The 19,940-nt window shown below is 34.5% G+C and overlaps 1 protein-coding gene across 3 annotated transcripts; it reads left to right on the forward strand.

Annotated features, from left to right (window-relative positions):
• Positions 1 to 3,710: 3,710 nt before the first annotated feature.
• On the forward strand, positions 3,711 to 18,863 carry LOC132269582 (uncharacterized). Of its 3 annotated transcripts, none has more exons than XM_059770819.1 (3): positions 3,711 to 3,880; positions 4,703 to 4,868; positions 8,006 to 10,628. In XM_059770819.1, the coding sequence occupies exon 3, from the start codon at positions 8,802 to 8,804 to the stop codon at positions 9,771 to 9,773; it is 972 nt and encodes a 323-aa protein (XP_059626802.1). In that variant the 5' UTR covers positions 3,711 to 3,880; positions 4,703 to 4,868; positions 8,006 to 8,801; the 3' UTR covers positions 9,774 to 10,628. The 3 variants fall into 3 exon arrangements, 1 of the variants encoding a protein (XP_059626802.1); XR_009469535.1 differs by adding an exon at positions 13,018 to 18,863 and having other exon boundaries at positions 3,713 to 4,868; positions 8,006 to 8,248; XR_009469536.1 differs by having other exon boundaries at positions 3,713 to 4,868; positions 8,006 to 8,248; positions 10,273 to 10,628.
• The last annotated feature ends 1,077 nt before the right edge of the window (positions 18,864 to 19,940 follow it).

A 19,940-nucleotide genomic window follows, 5' to 3' on the forward strand; every position in this document is an offset into this window, starting at 1 on the left:
TGTCGAAGGAGAGGCCTAATAGAGCTCCGAGGTATCTTCACTTTGATCTTGAGCTAAAAAATGGTTTGAGCAAGTCGTGTTTCAGTGCCTGAAGCTGCAGAATCTATTTTCCGAAGACCTACCCACTGCAGCCCATTTTCACTTGTCAAACCAGATTACCGAGTTGTAAAAGCTGTTGTGTGCTTCATCTTCCACAGAACCGAGTTCCCTTGCTGCTCTTCATTTAAAATCCATCATGGCAAGTGTAAAACACTTGATAGAAACCATTTCAGCTGGATTCAAGCATGGACAGGTTGAACATCCTTCACATCTTCTATTCCTCTGTGCTGAATAAGCTGGAGTTGAACAAGCCCCGTTGCCAGTTTCTCTGATCTTGTTTTGCTTTCCATTCATATTTTATAGCCAAAGAACTTTGTATTCAATATATGTCCACTGTATTGTGAGTGTTTGCAAGAGACTCGTTCAAGCAAAAGTGTTGTGGCTATAAAATATATATTTTTTTCCTAGTTGGTATTTACACACACATGCCTGACCTTTTTTTGAGAAGTAGGGGTTTGATACCGTTAGGCCACAGGCCTGTTAGTGTTGTGGCTATAAAATATGAATATGGGTGTGTGCTTGAGAGTGTGATGACTGAGCGTGTAATCTCTTTAAAGCTTACATAGTGGATTGAGGGTGAGCACCATACCTCCAAGGTTTTTTAACCTCACATTAAGGTTTTATCTTGTAAAAAAAACTCAATGTCGAATGGGAACCCTACGTCAAACATTTGGTGGAAATTAGGGTTTCAACTTGAGCTGCATAGTTAACTACTTCAGTGCTAGTTTACTACTTAATTGGTAGTACTTTCACTTCACTCATACAGACTGAGTAGTCACTCGGATAAAGAATTTAGAGAACCAATTCACCCCTTCCCGTTTACATCAGGTTTACTATGTGGCTTTGGACAAACATGTGCTTCTTCACGGAGACATTGTTCAATAGCCTTAGTTCAGATATTGTTCAATAACAAGAAAAATATTGGATGTACGGAACAATAAGAAGACAATAACGGATGCATAGAGCCTTAATACTTTTAACATCAGCTACAACATGAGAAAAAAGAGCAGCCAAATTCGGCATATACTTATGCGAAAAGGTAGACACTTACAAGAATATAATAAAAGGAAATGTTGTTGAAAAAGAATTAATCCTTATGAAAAAATGCCTATTCATAAAATAGTCTTCTGTAGTCCTGCTGAAAAAAAAAAAAAAATCTGTAAGCATAAGGATATTAAAAAAACCTAATGAAAAAAATGCCTATTCATAAAATAGTCTTCTAGAGTCCGGCGAAAAAAAAAAAAAAAAATCTGTAAGCATAAGGATGATCACTGATTCTCTTTTATTGTCAGCGAATCATCTCCATCGTATTGGAGGCTACAAAATGAAGTTCGGTCTTTTTTTATTAGATTTTTTGAAGCGGAAATTGTTAAAAAAAGAAAAAAAAGAAAAAGAGATAACCGTAAAGGCGATCATTACTGATTCTCTTTTATTTATAGAGGACCATCTCCATCGAGGCTGCGGAACAGAGCTTGAAGGAGGTTCACTCCTTTTCACTTTATGAATTCAATTATAGATCTCAGTTTCCTATCCCAACCTGTTGACCCTATGGAAAAGAATAAGAGTAGTCATAGGATATAAGCTTGCTTGGTTGTCAGTGTTGAAAGAGATTGAAAGAGATGTTGTGGTCGCGGCGATTGGTTTTGGTCACGAAGAGATTGTGTTGGTGGGTCTCCGGACGAGAGAGAGCATTACAAGTACACAAGGAATGACTAAGGGCATAAATGACACTTCATGTTCTTAGATATTTGCAACACAAATATATTATTATTATTATAATATAGGGATCGAGCATTTAGCACCCCTATAATGCAAATAGCTCAAATAATAAGTTCTCAAAACTTAATTAAGTTTATTTTAAGGACAAATAAGAACCTTCCTTCAATTGATCAATTAATTAGGGATAATAAAAATATTAAAATTCTCTTTCTACAATAAATAAAAATAATAATAAAATTCAGTTAATGTTAAATTAACATTATATCCACCATTTAAACGACCCTGTTTTGGAATAACACATAACTCACCCTATATGATTTCTCATTCACTCGCTCACAAACCCTAATGTGTAATACGCCTCTCCGCCTCTCCTCCTCTTCTTCTGCGTGTGTTGTAACTTTGGGATTTCGCATTTGTAGGATCTGTTTATGTGTATGATTTCGACCATGTGCGTCCTCATGTTTGTAGTTTGTTTGATTTCAACACCAAAATTGAGACTTTTGTCTGTTTGATGTTCGTAAAGATAAACTAGGGGTTTTGTTTTGTTTGATTCCGACTATGTGAGTCCTTTGTGTTTGTAGTTTGTTTGATTTCAACACCAAAATTGAGACTTTTTTCTGTTTGGTGTTTGTAAAGATAAACTAGGGTTTTGTTTTATTTGATTCCGACTATGTGGGTCCTTTGTGTTTGTAGTTTGTTTGATTTCAACACCAAAATTGAGACTTTTGTCTGTTTGGTGTTTGTAAAGATAAACTAAGCTTTTGTTTTGTTTGATTCCGACCATGTGGGTCCTTTGTGTTTGTTCTTTGTTCGATTTCATATAAACAATCTATGTTTTTTCTTTGTTTATTGTTTGTAAAGCTTACAATTTTGTCATGGGTCCAAGTTTTAGAAAGTTAGGGTTTATTTATTACGATGTAGTGGACCACATTCGAATCTGACAAGTGATTAATTTGATTAGGGATATTTAATTTAGTTTTTAATTTGGTTTATGTGCTTTTTATTAACGTGATTAGAGTTTTGTATGCGATTAATCATTGATTGTGCATGTAAGTTTTTTGTCCCTACATTTTTTTGTCGCGATCTATGTTTTCTGGGCTTCGTAATGATCTATTTTTTTGTCATTATCTATTTTATTATTTAGTAAATTATTTTATTAAATAATTACGTATTTTATTTTATTATTTAAAAAATTATTTTATTATTTTATCTATAAATAATTAAATAGGTAATTTATCTGATAATTTTGAAACATTTTAATTAAATTTTAATTAAAAAATTACCTTTTTAATTTTAATTGATAATTTATTTTATTAAATTATTTTTTAAAATAATTAATTATTTTATTTTAATTATTTTAATAATGATTTGAAACATCTTTATTGAATTTTAATTAAACAATTACTTTTTTAAAAAACATTTTTATTGGATTTTGTTTTTAATAAAAAATATCATTAAACACCTGATGATCCATATCTAATTAAAGCACCTAATGATTCCTTCCTTCTGTCTTATAAAAAAAGAAAAAAAGAAAAAAAAATTGTAATGCTTGAAATAAAAAAATGAACGTAAGAACAAATTACTGAGTATTAAATTTTTTCTTAGCCATAGAAAGTAAAAATATGCAAAAGTGAAAAAAAAAAAAAAAAAGGGGTTATAATGGGTTAATCCATTTTGGCTCATTATTGATGGAATGAGATTGAATAATTGATCCATTAATATCCAACCCATTCCAAACCCGCCCTAATTCACTCATTTGCCACCTCCACTTATGGCCAAGATATCATTTTGGGGGTGAATTGAGAGTTTTTATGTGCCGCAGTAGAAAAGGATTAAACGGTCCAGTTTACAATGCAAAAATACCATTTTGCCCTCATAACTTATTTTATAGCATGTACTCAACTTAGAAACCCTAAATACTTCTTCACAAGTTGTATAGCCGCTTCTAGAGAGTTGATCAGTGAAGCGATCACTGCTTCTCGCCAATCTCCAATCAGTGCCATCTTGGATTTCCGGTCTGTTCTGCTCCGACCATCTCCTTCTCCGATTAATGAACCCATCTGTAAGTTCTTATTTTTGTTCCGATCATCACCATCTCCGATTGGTGAACCCATCTGCAAATCCTTGTTTCTTTTTGCTACAAATCCTTATTTCTTTTTTCTAGTCAGTCAAAATGATTAATTAATTTGAATAAAACTTGACTTCTGTGTTCTTAAATTGAATGAGCGGACTAGAATTAGCAGTATTCTAATATTTACCTTCTACCCTACTATCTATTAGTGTTGTTATTGTAGTGTATAAAGTCGTACTCTATAATAAAGAAGATAGGATTATGTAGATATCAATTCCATATATGGAATTGGAATCTACATAGTATCCAATTCTATTTCTTTGGTACATCTATTTGTTCCGATCAATCTAAGATAATGTACAGGTAACTCTTATTCTTATGGTTCTAATTCCTAGATTTTTTATTATTTCCAACTTGAATCCCAATTTTTTTTTAGCATTACGAAGAAAAAAAAAACATTAAATTATTATTTTTTTTATTTTTTACTTTTTTAGCATTAGGAAGAAAAAAAAAAAAAAAAAAAAAAAAAAAAACTAAGTTCTTATTTTTGTTCTGATTAGTGAACCCATCTGCAAATCCTTATTTCTTTTTGTTCTTCTGAACGATCTGAACTGGGAAAAAAAGGCAAAAAAAGGCAGGGGAAATAACTGTAAAACGCATATCAGGAACGACAATGATCTTTATCTATAGTAAATAAAGAATTGTGTAATCAAATAAGATATCACTATCTTTGTTTTGTTGTATCACAATGTTTTGTCATTGTGAGTGAAAAGTGTACTATGGTTATTTTATTTGTATATGGCATCGGTACAGAGAGGATTTAAAGCAGTGCAGAGATCATTGCCCACACCAAAACTGAAGAACAATAAAAATGGTGGAAATTGGGTTTTTAGGGTTGAGAATCATGGGGAAGGCCGTGTCCATAACCTTGCTCCGCCATGGCGTTAAGGTGACTGTATGGAACCGGACCCATTCTAAGGTACCCTCTTTCTCTCTATCTCTCTATATACATATGTATGCATGTATTTGTATATTTTTGTATGCTTGGACGTGGACAGTGAGTTCTGTTGTTGCATTTGATGTTACTTGGCGCGAAACATTTGAAATTGATGTGTTTTCTGCCCTGAGTTTTGAAATAGAGGTGTTGCCTATTCCATTATTTTTATAAAGGAACTGTCAGCAATATCCTAAGGCTGCGGACATCTAAACCCCCAGACCCCTCAATGGAGGGAGACTTTAATTGATAGCAATATTTTGTCTGCAGTTTCTTGATAACCCATTTTGCTGAAAGTTCTTACATTGCTGTTCTTCCCCGAGAAGGAAATATATTCTTCAACATACTGGTTAATTTGGTAACGTGCCTGTAACCATTTTAACTTAAATTAAAATGTTAAGTTTTCTTGTATGAGTTTTAACATTAAATTGTTTGACTTTTCTTGTAAGAGCTTTAACTTAATAATTAAAAAAAGAAAAATAAATCAAAGACAATTTTCAAAATTTGTCAACATTTACCTTAAGTCACATAATGCGGGAGCGGGAGCGAAAATGCGAGCGCGAGAGCGCCAATATCCAAAATACTTGAGAGCGGGAGCGTCTCGAGAGCGTCTATATTATTATTATTAATATATATATATATATATATATATATATATATATATATATATATATATTCTTTTTTTTTTTCTTTCCTAAATTATATATATTTAAGCTCTTTAATTTTAAAACCCATAGAAGGAGTATTATTCTACATCTAAAAGTTTAACCCTTATTATTCTAAGTTCGGCTCGATAAGCATTATTTCATTAATAAGGCCCAATGTAGTATAATTGTTCTCAACCCATCATCCAAATAAAACTTTATCCAATGTACTAGTATAATTGGTTTCCTTACCCTAAAACCTGAAACTAAAACCAGCGGCAAAGTCCTCCTCTGCAAATCAATCCCACCGTGACCATTGCATAATTCGCCGGCAGCACCAGCCCGCTTCATGCCAGTCACACAACTCACTCTATGTCTTTCATGGATCTGGTCACGTTGTATCTCTCTTAAATCTTAAGGTGAAGCATCGAAAGGTTTGATTTCTTCTTAAAAAATTGATTTATTCTTTCTTATTTCTTGTCAGAGATGGAGGAGCTAGGTCAGATTTCATGAAAGAAACGTTGATTTTTTGCATCGGTTATGCTTCGACAGTACATGTTGAATGGGAATGATTTGAATTAGCGTTCCAAAACATGAGTTCGCGAATTCTCAAAATGAATTTGCGAATTCCCAAAAATGAGTTCGCGAATTCCTGCCGAATCCGCTTTCAATTCGGAAATTCGTGCTCGGAACGCAAATCGCCGACCTTCTTTCGCGAATCGTGTGTCTTAGCATTTACCTCAGTCAAGAGTAATGAATGATGAATACGTTGTAGATAGAAATTGGAAAAATAAATGCACCAATGAGGAAGATTGACACGATCCACATCGAGATTAATTAGGGAAGGGAAAGTATTAAAAGTTTGAGATATTTAAGAAAAATATGATAGCATGTGGTTCTATTGAATTTGTAGCATTAAATAGACTGGAGGTGTGGGGGTTTGGAAGGCCATTCGGAATGGGTGGAACGAATTCTCTAAACATATCAGATTCAGAGTTCAGGATGGCAGGGATATTCGTGGTTTTTGGGAGGATATTTGGTGTGGAGGTCGTACCTTAGCTTGGGCATTCCCTAGATTGTTCCGGATTGCATTGGATAGGCATGTTTCGGTTGCTGACCGATATCGGCTTGATAGCGGGAGGACGACCTGGGATGTTTCTATTCGGAGATCTATTCAGGACTGGGAGTTGGATGATGTCAACGGTTTTTTGGAGCTGCTGTACAACCAAGAGATTCATGGTGAAGGTAGGGACTCTCTTGCCTGGATCTCTTCTTCTCGGGGTACGTTTACTGGGAGATATTTCTTTGGTTGTCTCTCGGATTCAGCTTGGATGTTTCCGTGGAAGGCAGTGTGGCGCCGCTTAAAGTGGCTTTCTTTACTTGGACGGTGGTGTAGGGAAAGATCTCGACCATTGACAATTTGAGGAGGAGAAGCCATTGTTTTGCTGATTGGTGTTACATGTGTAAGCGTAATGGAGAATCGGTGAATCATCTTCTTTTGCATTCTCCAGTGGCTTTTGATTGTTGGAGTCTCTTATTGGGCCTTTTCGGGATCATGTTGGTCATGCGTGGTTCTACGAGAGGGTTGATGGAGGCTTGGAGAGGGGGCTGCGTGGGTCCTCAGGCTAGAGGTTTTTGGAGAATGGCGCCCTTGTGTCTTTGGTGATCTTTGTGGAGGGAGCGTAATAGTAGATCCTTTGAAGGAGAGGAATCTTCTATTGGCGTCCTTAAGTCATCTATTATTAGTCCCTTTTTCTTTTGGGGCTCGGGTAGGCAGTGCTTTGCTCCCGACGCCATGATAGATTTCTTGGCTTCTTTGGTGGCTTAATGTTTGCTTTTTGCTCTTTTTGTTTTTATTTGTATTCATGCGTTCCCCTTTTGAATGGGAAAGGGAAATAAAATTGGGGATTTTAGTAATTTAGGGTTTTTATTTATGCTTATTGTTATTTTTATCATGCTTGAATTTCAGGGTTATTTTGGTATTTTTATGTTTTAGGGTTTGTTTTATAATCTGCTATATCTTTAGCCTAGAATATCTGCTATATCTTCGTACTTGATTTTGGGGTCAAAGAATTCGTGTGTGATTTTGGTAAGTCAAGTTTGGTTATTGTCGGTATCGCCACTTCAGCACAGAATTCAGGGATTGATTTTGGAAAATCAACTTTGGATTATTGCAATCTTTGAGATCGTTATTGTTACCAAAATTTCAATGCCACTGATTTTGGGAAACTCAACTTTGGATTATTGCAATCTTTGCAATAGTTAGTTGTCACCAAAATTTCAGCGCTACTGATTTTGGAAAGTAAACGTGGGGTTATTGCAAATTTCAACGCTATTGATTTTGGAAAGTCAACTTTGGATTATCCCGTCTGGTTTGGAAAGTTCAGATTTGAGTTTGGAAAGGATATATTTTGTTTGCCTTATAAAACAGATTTGACCAAACTCAAATTTAAATTAGTCAAATGCTGCCCATTTCAGGAAGTAGCAGATTGAGTATTCAGGCCCAAGCCTAGCCTGGTTCAGAAGATCTGACATCAGACCAAATTTCAGAGCCACAGACAAAATTTCAAAGCCACAACAGAATAGTTCAGCCTGTTCAGCAGTAGACTGAAAAAAAAAAAAAAAAACTTCAGAAAAGTATTTGGAGCAGGATTTCTCTCTCATACACCTTGCAGAGCTACTTCCAAGCATCCACGGACACTCAAATCGGACTTGGTAAAGGTACACATACTTCATTGAGAATTGTTCCAAGTACTTTTATGTGTTTGTTGAAGTCTATAAATTTGCAAAAGGTCTTTGAATTAGAACCATTGATTGTGTTGATTGGCCTTTTACTACACTTTCCTCCAGTTCTGCCATCACCAATACTGCCCCTAATTTTCATCTTCTTGCATTAGTTCTCATAATTAAGTTTGCAGTATTCAACATGACTTGCTTTATTTGCATTTTTGTTTCTTATGTGAGCATTGCAATAAGTCATAATTTGGTTTACTTAATTCAATTTGGGTCATATATTGGCAAATCTTTCCTAACAAATGTCATACCCACATTGTCGTCCCATTGAGACCACCATGGCCATTTAAGATGTGTCCAAAGCCTCACTCGCAATGGAATTGAGAATCCACAGAATAGAGCATGCCATGAGTGATATAAATGAGTCACTCAACCAACTCCGTGAGAACTTGGCATATATGCATACAAGGGGTGACACATTTACTTCTCCAACACTTGACATGACACTAGGAATAATCATCACAATTATCATGTCAAGTCCATGGACCACCATCATGACATTTTCTTTAGTCCAAAATCATCCAGAAGCCTAAGCAGCATTCCATCTCTTCTTCTGGGGAAAAATGATTGGAAGCATGCATACATATTTTGCACATTTCTTAAATGTAGGGAAAAAGTTTGTCAAATCATCATTGACAAAGGAAGTTCGATAAATGCTGTGTCTAAATCAGGTGTTCTTAGAATGAGACTTCAACCCGAGCCTCACCTGCATCCATATAAGATAGACTGGGTAAATGAGACATCTTTGATAGTCTTAGAAAGACGTCTGGTCCCTATTAAAATGGGTGACTACTTCGATAAAATATGGTGTGACGTCCTACCTACGGAAGTAGCCCATATAGTACTTGGTCACCCATGGATTTGTGATTTAAGTGTAACTCATTGCTATAGAGAGAGTACCTATAGCTTCCAGTATAATGGCAAAAATATCAAGTTAAATCCCGCAAAGCCATTTGAAAAGGACTCTAAGGCACAATATAGGCCATCTCCTCAGCCTTGGGTTGATGAACTCATGTTAACAAGAAAAATGTCGAAAGGAATTTTTCAGGTTCCATCTAAAAATGTGTTTAAATGTCAACCTCCTAAATCTAATGTACCACATCAGCCCATTTTAGATAATCATGTAGAGGAAGTTAGCATTCATGACACACACACTTCCATTGTTTCAGATAGGGATGTTAAATACAAAAGCCAATTTTGGAAAATACTTTGGGCATCTTTGGACACTAGTTTGAAATTTTCCTTTGCATTTTGTCCTCAAATTGACACAAAAAATGAGGTTGTTAATCGTGCTCTAGGAAAGTTGGTTAATTATCTTGTAAGGGCGCCCTTGAACAATTCGTACTTTTTGTTATCTGCCATGGAGTTTGCATATAATAGCTTGGCTAATTGGTGCGCTGACAATTTGCTCTTTTGGGATTATATATGGGATTTTCCTTCGCCAACCCATTGACTTTATTTTGCTGCCTCCACATCCTTGTTCATTTAAAATCTTTGATTCCTTTGTTGAGTATGCCCATGAGCTTCATGCCGATATAATACGACAAATTATTTTGAGTAATAAAAATTATGAATTTATTGCATATGCTTATATTAGGAATCAAAAATTTATTGAAGGACATGTACACCCACTATCTTTTCCTAAGAACTCCTTCCAGCAGTTACTTGCCCAAGGGATTGGACCTTTTCAAATCATCCATTTATCCGGACCTATGCATATATATTTGACTTGACATTGGATAATAGTATTAGTTCAATTTTTCATTTGGAGTATTTAATGCCTAATCGAGGTACTTTTGAGCCTCTTGTGTTGTTAGCTTCTATTTCTATAGGTGAAATTGCATTTTCTTCAACGGCAACACTTGTCCTCCCATCATGTCAGTTATCACATTTGAATTGGATTAAGGATATTATTGATTGTTAGAATGATTCACAATGGATGTATTATCCAGCTTCAGACGAGTCTTGCCACTTCGATCTGAGTTAATTAGAGTCGCTTTACTCTTTGGTGAAGAGTTTTTCTCAACCGAGGAGAATTGATGGGGAACGGGATATGATTCGAATACATAAGTTGCACATGCTTCAACATTGCTTTTGGAGAAGAGGGAAAGAGAAATAAAGCTGGGGATTTTAGTAATTTAGGGTTTTTATTTATGCTTATTGTTATTTTTATCATGTTTGAATTTCAAGGTTATTTTGGTATTTTTATGTTTGAGGGTTTGTTTTATAATTTGCCTATTTAAAGGCCCCTTCGTAATTTGAGAACTCGATTTTTGAGAATTATTGAATTATTACGTGAGTTTGTGAACTCTCTCTCTCTCTTCGTATCTCTTCTCCCTCGTGTTCCTACTGATATTAATCCCTTTGTCTATCTATCCTACCTCATTCGATCTGATTTCTCATCTTCTTCGTCTAGCCTCATCTTATCTTCTCATTCTCATCCCCTTTTTTCTTTCTAGTTTCTACTTGTCCTACATAACTTAAGCTATTGGGTCGGACCGTGAAACACCTGGCCTGTTACAGTAGGTATTAGAGCCAGGCCCAGTCCTTGGTCTGGCGTCACGCTAAGTGTGCATCTGGGAGTTCATCGGGTCTAGGACGGGTTTGGTAGAATGCAATGAGGGCGTTGTGAGTTCGGGTGTGGGAGAAAGTCAGAGGAGTCTTGTCCTACCTCGGATTCAAATGGGAAAGTGATTGGGTATATATGGGTTGGTGTTCGCACCATCTTGTTGCTTAAGCTTTTGGGGTGCCTGTGACACCAAGGCGCTTACCTAGGTATGAATTCAGCAACACTAGGAGGGAGCTAAAATTTTGAACTTGAATAATTGTGGTGGACAAATTTATGTTTTGGGTCTCATTTTATCAGTAAAAAAGAAAGAGAGAAAGAAGAGGTAGAGAGCTACCTATGACCACCCTTCAGAGTGTAAAAATTTGAGGAAAAGTAAGAGGAAAGAATAGAAACATAACAAACTTGGTCTAATAACCCAAGGAAGAATTGGTCAAGATAAAATAATATTCTAATCATTTGATTTTTCTTCAATGGTCGGATGCATTTATCCTTGGCTCTTATTTCGAAGAGAGTACAACTACAGTCCAGAAAATTTGTGCATAATTTTACATACAAATGTAGACTCCCTGTAGACTTGAACTTAATTTTTTAAGGCAGTATATTCCCTATAGTCTACTTAAAAATGTTTATTTACAAGAGAACTAACAATAGCGTACACATGTTTCAAACTAGGTTTTTAAAGTTTTATGAAATGCAATTAATTTTTTTGTTACAAAATATTAATTTTTTTTTAAATCTCACTTTCACTTTCAAAATATTAAAAATGTTTATTTACAAGAGAACCAACAATAGCTGTACGTAGGTTTTAAACAAAGTTCATAAAGTTTCATTAAATGCAATTAATTTTGTTGTAACAATATATTAAATTTTTTTAGATCGCGCTTTCACTTTCAAAATGTAAAACCTATAGTCTACTTAAAAATGTTTATTCACAAGAGAACTAACAATAGAGAATCCCAGTTTCAAACAAGGTTCATAAAGTTTCATGAAATGCAATTAATTAACCTACAATATTTTGAAAGTGAGAGTGAGAGTGAGATCTAAAAAAAATTAATATATTGTTACAACAAAATTAATTCCATTTCATGAAACTTTGTTTGAAATTTGGGTACCGCTATTGTTAGTTCTCTTGTGAATAGACATTTTTAAGTAGACTATAGGTTTTGCCTTTTGCCAAGTGAAAGTGAGATCTAAAAAAAATGAACACCAAGGCACTTACCTACATATAAGTTGATTTTTTAACACAACTATACATGCTGGCATGCTCAGAGAAGGACATTAGTAGTCATTGCTATTAAGTCTTATGTTCAATGCGCGTTGCAAACATTAACGGGTTGGTGGCCTAACGGTATCAGGTCTTTACTTTCCAAAGGGAGGTTTTAAGCTTTAGTGGAGGCATGTGTGTGAGTACCAATTATGGGGGAAAAAAAAAAAAATGCAGGCTGCAAACATTCTATGTTATTTAGGAGTGCATGGTGTCCGGTTCGGTACGGTTCCAAGCTGAATTGGAACTGAACCGATTCTAACGGTTTCTTAAAAATTGTAACCGTAACTGGAACCATTAAGGTTTGAAACCGAGCCGTGAAAGACCGGTTCATTTCTGTTCTGAGCAACAATTTTTATTTTTTATTTTTTATACTTCAAAAGAAAAAAATCTCAACAACTCTCTACCAACCGCATGAATTTGTCTTATCAAAGAAAATACTTAGCTTATATAACAAATGGTCAATAATAAACCTCGCAACCAAGAAATAAAATATATCTGTAATCTAAAATCAAATGAGCTATTATCAATTTTTGTGAAACAAATATGAAATTTAGAAGATAAAAAACCATGTGAGAGTAGCCTTGACATTGTGTGTAATCTAGAAAACATATTATAGTGTACTTGTGTGTAGATTTATCTTCGTGACAATTGCTTTATTATTGTTTATTAATATTGTAATATATATATATATATATATATATATATATAGTTTATGGTTCGGTTCCAATGGACTTTGAACGGGAAGCAGAAACTGGAATTGAACTGTAAAAGAAAAGAACTGAAGCAACGGTTTGGTATGGTTCCAACGGTTCTGTGTGCACCGCTAATTTTATTGTCATCTCCGCTTATTTGTAATTGCAGGCAGTAAGGCACTGTATGAGGAAGCACACTGTCTTTTCGACATCATGGGGAAGAAGAAATTTTTTCTTGGGCATGTTGGAAATGGTGCAAAAACGAAATTTCTTGTGAACATGTTAATGGTGAGGTAATAATTCATTTTTGCACGAAGGATATTTCTGAATTAGAGTGTTCTCTTCGGCGTGACTTTCACCATATGAGCACAATACCACCCTTGGACAAAAAAGTGGGCAAATCACTCATAGTAGTTCCTCATACTAGTTCCAAAAGTGAGCAACTTGCTCCCCTGGCAGACCTTTAGCCACTTTCTGTCCAACTGTTGCATCACGTGACCTGTACTTTTGTATATTGCCAATATTGCCCTTCAATATGACCGTTGTACCCCTTTGTCTAATCCATCTTCCTTCTATTTTTTAGAACCTGCTCTCTCTCTCTCTCTCTCCCTCCAACTGCACTGCTAAACAAAATTTCGCAATAAAATTTACTCTTTCGATCACTCCCCTCCCTCTTTGGTTGGTCCCATGTTGAGCTTACACAGCCATTTTCGCAGGGATATTTGCCCAAATTCTCTTATTAATTGCCCTCTTCCTTTTCTTGGGATACTTATATAGAAACCCAACCTACCTTGCTAATACTAAGTAATTAACGGGATGTCAGTTTAAATATATATAGATATATCTGTATTTCACAATTCATCTTCTTCGCTACGAGTTGTAAATCTTCACACACTGGCCTACATTGATTTTTGAATGGTGTTATATATATATATATGTATTTGTATATATGATCATCTCTCAATAAAAGGCCAAACTACTGAATAAATGCACTTAAAAATTTTGGAGATGTAGTTCCCAATCACAAAAGCATACTTCAGAGGGTGAAAGAAAAAAAAAGACAATTTCCATGTCACAGTAAGAAACAATTCAGCAAAGTAAATGATTTAAATTTCTTCTACAACTAAATTCATCTCATATAAACAGAAAATTAGCTATAATTACAAAATCAAATTGCCTAAAAAACTCGAACTTTATCAGTGTAAGAAAAAATTGAGAAGGTTATACGGTTTTAATTTCTTTTGTAACATTAATTTCATTACCCTTCTTCTTCTTCCCGAATTCGTAGCGAAGAGCCAGAAATCTCGGGAGAAAGAGTTCTGCATTCTCGACCTCTACGAGTCCATCTCTGGCTGAAATTGATGTTTTCATTTGAATCAACCTCTGCCGTCCGATCACATGCCATCACCTCTCTCTCCATAGTGCCGGTACCAGGTGACGGTTTACATACTCTCTTTATAGTCGTTGACCGGGCGTTGTCGGCACAGAGTCCCATACCGGAATCTTACTTCTCTTGCCAGTAAACATTAAAGTTTTTAAGAAAAATTTATTTTAAAACATCAATATTTTGGGCGGGTCGGTTGGGTTTCACGGGTTAATTTTTTTTTTTTATTAGTATTTTTTTTTTACAAATTACATTTTCATTTTCCATATTTTTAAATTTTAAGAAAATTTTATTTTTTAAACATCAATATTTTGGGCAGGTCAGTCGGGTTTCACGAGTCAAATTTTTGAAACTATACTAAGTATGAAATGTATCCTAACCTTTTTAGATTCATTCCTAAAGTGTCGTTTTTACCTTTTTCATTCATAGTAATTTTGAACAACCTTTCAATTCCGCAATTGCTGTCGATCTCAATATAGTAACTTGAATTTATAACTCGACTAGGATTTTTTTTGACACCGAAAGTTGCTAATTACAGAATATATATTTTTTATAATCTTTCCAAAATATATATCTCACATAAACTTGTCAATGAGATTCAGTCAACTGCTAGCACATGTTCAAGTACAGAAAAACAAGCAATAGGAGCTCTTTGCTAAAGCATTCAGCTAGGAACTTATCGCCAATATTGAAAGTACAATTTGTTTATAGCCAAGATTTCTAGCTATGCCTAAATGTATGATAAAGGCCTCCATTATTTTGCCAATTTCAACTGGGGCTTTCCTGACCCTGCCTTCTGATTGAAAGAGATTCGGAGTCCTTACTATGAAGGGGTCCGGCTTGTTATGTTTTTCTGGGTGTGACTTGGTTATGTTGAATGGGCAAGAGAGGGTGAAAGCAAATACGGTTCATGTGAAATGCTACTCTTTGAAAGCAGTAGCTGAGCCACCCACCCAAATGTCCACTATGGGGTTCGAACCCCTCATCTCTTCCTTTGAAGGAGAAGAGGTTATACCAGTCGGTCCAGTAATTAAGGGTCTATTTCTGCACCTTCCAAAAAGCTAAAAATTTGAGTGTTGACGATGGACAATCTAAAACTGTTGTTGGAGATATTCAATCTTGTGATACAGATGGATTGGGGTATGTGAAGATGGTCAATCTTAAATTTCAATAAACAAGGGTAACTTTTTCCACAGGTAAAAGTTGCAAAACTGTTCCGAGTGTTGGACATTATCTTTCCATAACTTGGTTCCAGAAATCAAAATCAACATTCTGCATTTTGATCCTATCGGTCTTTTTTAGGCCCAAGGACTGCACATTTTTAGCCCAACCAATTTTTAAGAATATAATGTATGTGGATCTAGGGAGCACAATTAGAGGAATGATACGGACAGCATCAAAAAAATATACTCCGTATAATATATATATAATATTGTTTTTATCATTTTATTTATAGGATCATAAATAAATCACTAATTTTACAATGTTTGTTATTTTTATTTTTTTAAATTTCATATTATATTTCTAATTAACTTATAATATACTCCATCTGTACCAAAATAAATGTCCTATTTTTGAGAACTAATGTGAATCACGGTTCTCAACATATTTAGTAATTAGATTAGAATAGAGAGAGTATTATATTTCCAATTAACTTATAATATATTTTAAATCTTATTGAATTTCACTTTTTTTTTATATATATAATTACAAAATTACCCTGATCTGCAAGTGTCGAAAACATTTCCTTATGGAGTCCATGTCTTTCAACCAAAAAAATAAAATATTTACCATTTAGGATGCTTCTAAAAGAAAAGTGTCAGCTTATAACAACCGAAAAAAGCTTATATTTTAATAGTGCTGTCTTTTTCCTTATGGAATAATACTAATTTCCCTTCTTCAAATTTAACGTAGTACTAAACACAGTTATGTCACGGACCAGTTTCACGCAATATTAGATAATAGCGACTTTCCTTCTAATTCAATTAAAATTTCCAGAGTCTATAGCATCCAGTACACTTGGATCTAAATATACAAAAAGTATAATAGTATCTAAGTCCATAGTCCCTACCATACATCATCACTATCGATACGAGCAAAATACATAGAATTCACCATTCATTGAGCTTAGATGCTGAGTAATATATGGACGCAAAAGATCTCATCGGATCCAAAGAACCATCAAATGCCTACCAAGATGCTCCTTCCTCAGCATTCCAATTTGAAGAGAGTGACCCTGATTCCAACGCGCTACATCTGCTTTTCAATTGTTGAATTTCTATGTTTGATCTAACCTGAATTGCCAGAAAAACAATTTCAATTCATTAGGTCACAAAGAAGAATAATTAGAGAAAAGCACGAACTTGGACCAACATGATTCAAACACAACCTAATTTCATTCTTGTAAGCAACGGTAAGAAAGGTAAATTGAAGGCCCTTTTTTTGGAGAATGACACTAAGAAGACCAAGTAAAATCAGTGATGTGATTGGTAGCATGAACACCATGCCATAGAATTGAAAAAAAAAAAAAAAAAAAAAAAAAAAAAACCATATTAGGTCAAACTAAAAGAAAATTTCATTCAACTCTATGTTGTTTTACAAAGTGCAACGTCGTTTATTGGCTATAAATTCCCTTCCACCAACATAGAAAATTTTACCTCCAAATCAGGTAACAAATGTATTTGTATTCAGTTAAGTAATTTTTGTAATATATTGAATTTGTTACGTCTTACCATCTATTAGTGATTTTTTGTTATAGACACGGAGAGAAGTAAGAGAGCTAGTAAACCAAGATGGCATTTGGGAATCTGACCCTTGCGTGCCAGCAGCTACAGTACCGTAATAATGTTCAATACATACCTAGAGTTTGCAGGGCACCCATTTTAAGTTAATCTCAATTCAGGAAGCAGTAGTAAAAAGGTGCAAACAAAACAGACATTAGTTACCTTATCTATAACAGACTCTGTATCATTGCATGTTAGACAGATCTGAACGACCAACATACGCCTCTGAAACGGTGGTCCTAATGTCATCACCGGCTTGACTTGTAATAGTTGTGGTCCGACATCTTAATGTATTCTGGGAAAGAGAGGTATTTCCAGCAACCGGTGAGGATGAAAACAAGGAGATCAAGTTGCGGGTTTGAGCTCGGTCCAGCTCAAAATAAAAAAGATTATACCCATAGTTGTTCTCAGCAATTATTGGCTTAAACTGAGCTTCAGACAAGGGCTGTCACTGCATCTGGATTTGGACCTGAACCTTAGACACAAAGAAAGCATATGATTCACAGTTTTATACACCCAAATCCTCAAAGAAGTTAAAAAAAGAGTGTGATAGTAACATGCATATAGCTGTGCAGGGTATGGTGTGTCCTTTGAACCATCTTCCATCCAACCATATCAATTGATATTCATTTGTCCAGGGCTGACAGCCTCAAAGATACCATAAAGGTTCCGATCACAGTTGTTGAATAAGAATAATGGCAAACCAGGAGTGACGTTCTTTACATATGAATAATGAGCAACTGGTATACCTGTTCAAAAATATGAAAAACATTTAATGAGTCTGAATAGCTTAAACTGCATATATCAAAATCTAGATATAGTAGAAAAAGAGAAAAGCATGCAGAAAAAGGTAGCCAACTAACCAAACAGCAGCCTGTTATAACATTCATCGATTGTGTGATGCTTGCATCCAAAAATAACTACACCAGGATCACTCTTACTTGGATTCCTAGCAGGTGCACTGCAATTTGCCGACCAAGAAGATTGAGATTTGTCCTTGATCGCAAGTGCCTTGTTCTTCTTGTCATTCATCGCAAGTGCCTTGTTCTTCTTCCCAACTATAAATATGAATCCAAAACATATATATTTGACACAAACATGAAATGGTAATTAGTTATAAATTGCACCAATGTGGCACTAACCAATTTAAAATACCGCCATAAGGCAAAAAGCCAAAAACAGTAACATCAATATTCAATAAATCACATCTTTTGAAAAATTAGAAATGTTGCCAATATTTGAGGGTTTGACATTAGAACATCATAAAGAGAAAATATGGCATGATAAGCATCTAGAGTTCTATATTTAAAAAAGAAAATCAGAAAGCATGAATTCAACAACTCAAGCTATTTTTGTTTAAAATCAACTATGCCCTTTTAATCATTAGAGGACTGTAACATATTGACTAACAACTCGGTTTTGTACGGAAAAAATGAACTTTTTAAAAAACAGGAAACTGAACTCTCATTTTAGTTCAGCATTCAATATAAACAAATGTTATACCAACTCTCATTTGAAAAAGAAGAACTGATTAGTTCTTAATCGAGCCGATAGAGCATTAAAAAGGAGTAAATGAGCATGTGATATTATGCCTCCAGCAAGAGAATAGTATACACTCAATCTTCTTTTTTTAAGAAAAAAAAAATAATACTTCATGAGAACATATATCACAATTTGACCCCACATTGTGAGTTTTTAGTGAACATTAATAAATATAAATAATAAAAAAAAATCAACTCACCAAAAAATAAAAAATAAATCAACTCACCAAAAATAAAAAATACAGTAAAAAAATTAATTCGACCCTTCCATAAACAACAGGATAACAAGAAACAGAGTGGGGCACTCGTGGGGTGTGTGTGTGAGAGAGAGAGTATTTACATAACCAAAAAATAAAAATAAAAAATTAACCAGAAGAAACACACAACAAAAAGGAAAGAAAAAAAACAATGTTAACAAAAATAAATACAATTAAAATGGACTTCAAGGTGGATCAGGAGTAGCCCTTTTTTTGGGGAAAAGAAAAGAAAAAAGAATACATTAATACATATTTTTTGATGTTTTAACCAGATAATTACATGATATTATGCCAAAAACATGATTACAATGCTACTACAAGGAATTTTGCCTTATAACTTTCTATAAAATGCTTCCTTTTTTTAAAAATGCTACCATAAAAGGATTGCTAATCACAATTCAACAGGTTTATCATCATAAAAAATAAAAAATACTACTTCTATAACATGTTAAACATCTATGGCAGATAGCGAGAGAAATAAAACCACATTGATACAGCAGATGGTATCACACTATCACTAAACTCATAAATTGCATTTTTAAAACTTAAACATTCTTAGGCTGCTTCACAACCACCAGTGGACACTTGACCTGCTTGGAGCAGTAATCACTTACACTTCCTAGAAGAGCCCTACAAACACCAAAGTAGTAGACACTCTAAAATTAATTAGATAGTGTGACTTTAGTCTCTCTGTGTGTGTGTGTCTCTCTCTATATATATATATATTTATTTATTTATTTATTTATTTTAGACTATTCAAAAACCATTCAATCAAATTCAAAGGCACACAACCAAGAAAACTAGAGTAAAATTCAAAATATATAGCAGAGAATCAGAGATGGATCAATTCAAATTAAAGTGGCAGAGGAAGAAGTTTCCAAGGAAGAACATGCTGGAAGAGGGGTTTCACATGGAGGATGACCAGAGTACTTATATGAATTGACCATTTGAAGAAGTAGACCCAAATCGATGGGGGTAGTTTTGGTATTAAAGATTCCATAACACTGTTTTTCCTCATTATATTTAACAGCTTGTTAACGAAAGTTAGGCTCATTGTGTGAACAGTGGTGCAATTTGGCCTCAAGAAATTAATTAATGATCCACAATCAACAATCCGATCATATCAG

This window comes from Cornus florida, unplaced genomic scaffold (genome assembly GCF_030987335.1).
Source record: "Cornus florida cultivar Cherokee Brave unplaced genomic scaffold, ASM3098733v1 CherokeeBrave_3.0.0_Hap2_Chr08, whole genome shotgun sequence".
Classification (NCBI taxonomy): Eukaryota; Viridiplantae; Streptophyta; class Magnoliopsida; order Cornales; family Cornaceae; genus Cornus; species Cornus florida.

Bases quoted from the DNA above. Each gene is read 5' to 3' on its own strand.
- LOC132269582 (XM_059770819.1), top strand. From the start codon at position 8,802: ATGGACCACCATCATGACATTTTCTTTAGTCCAAAATCATCCAGAAGC.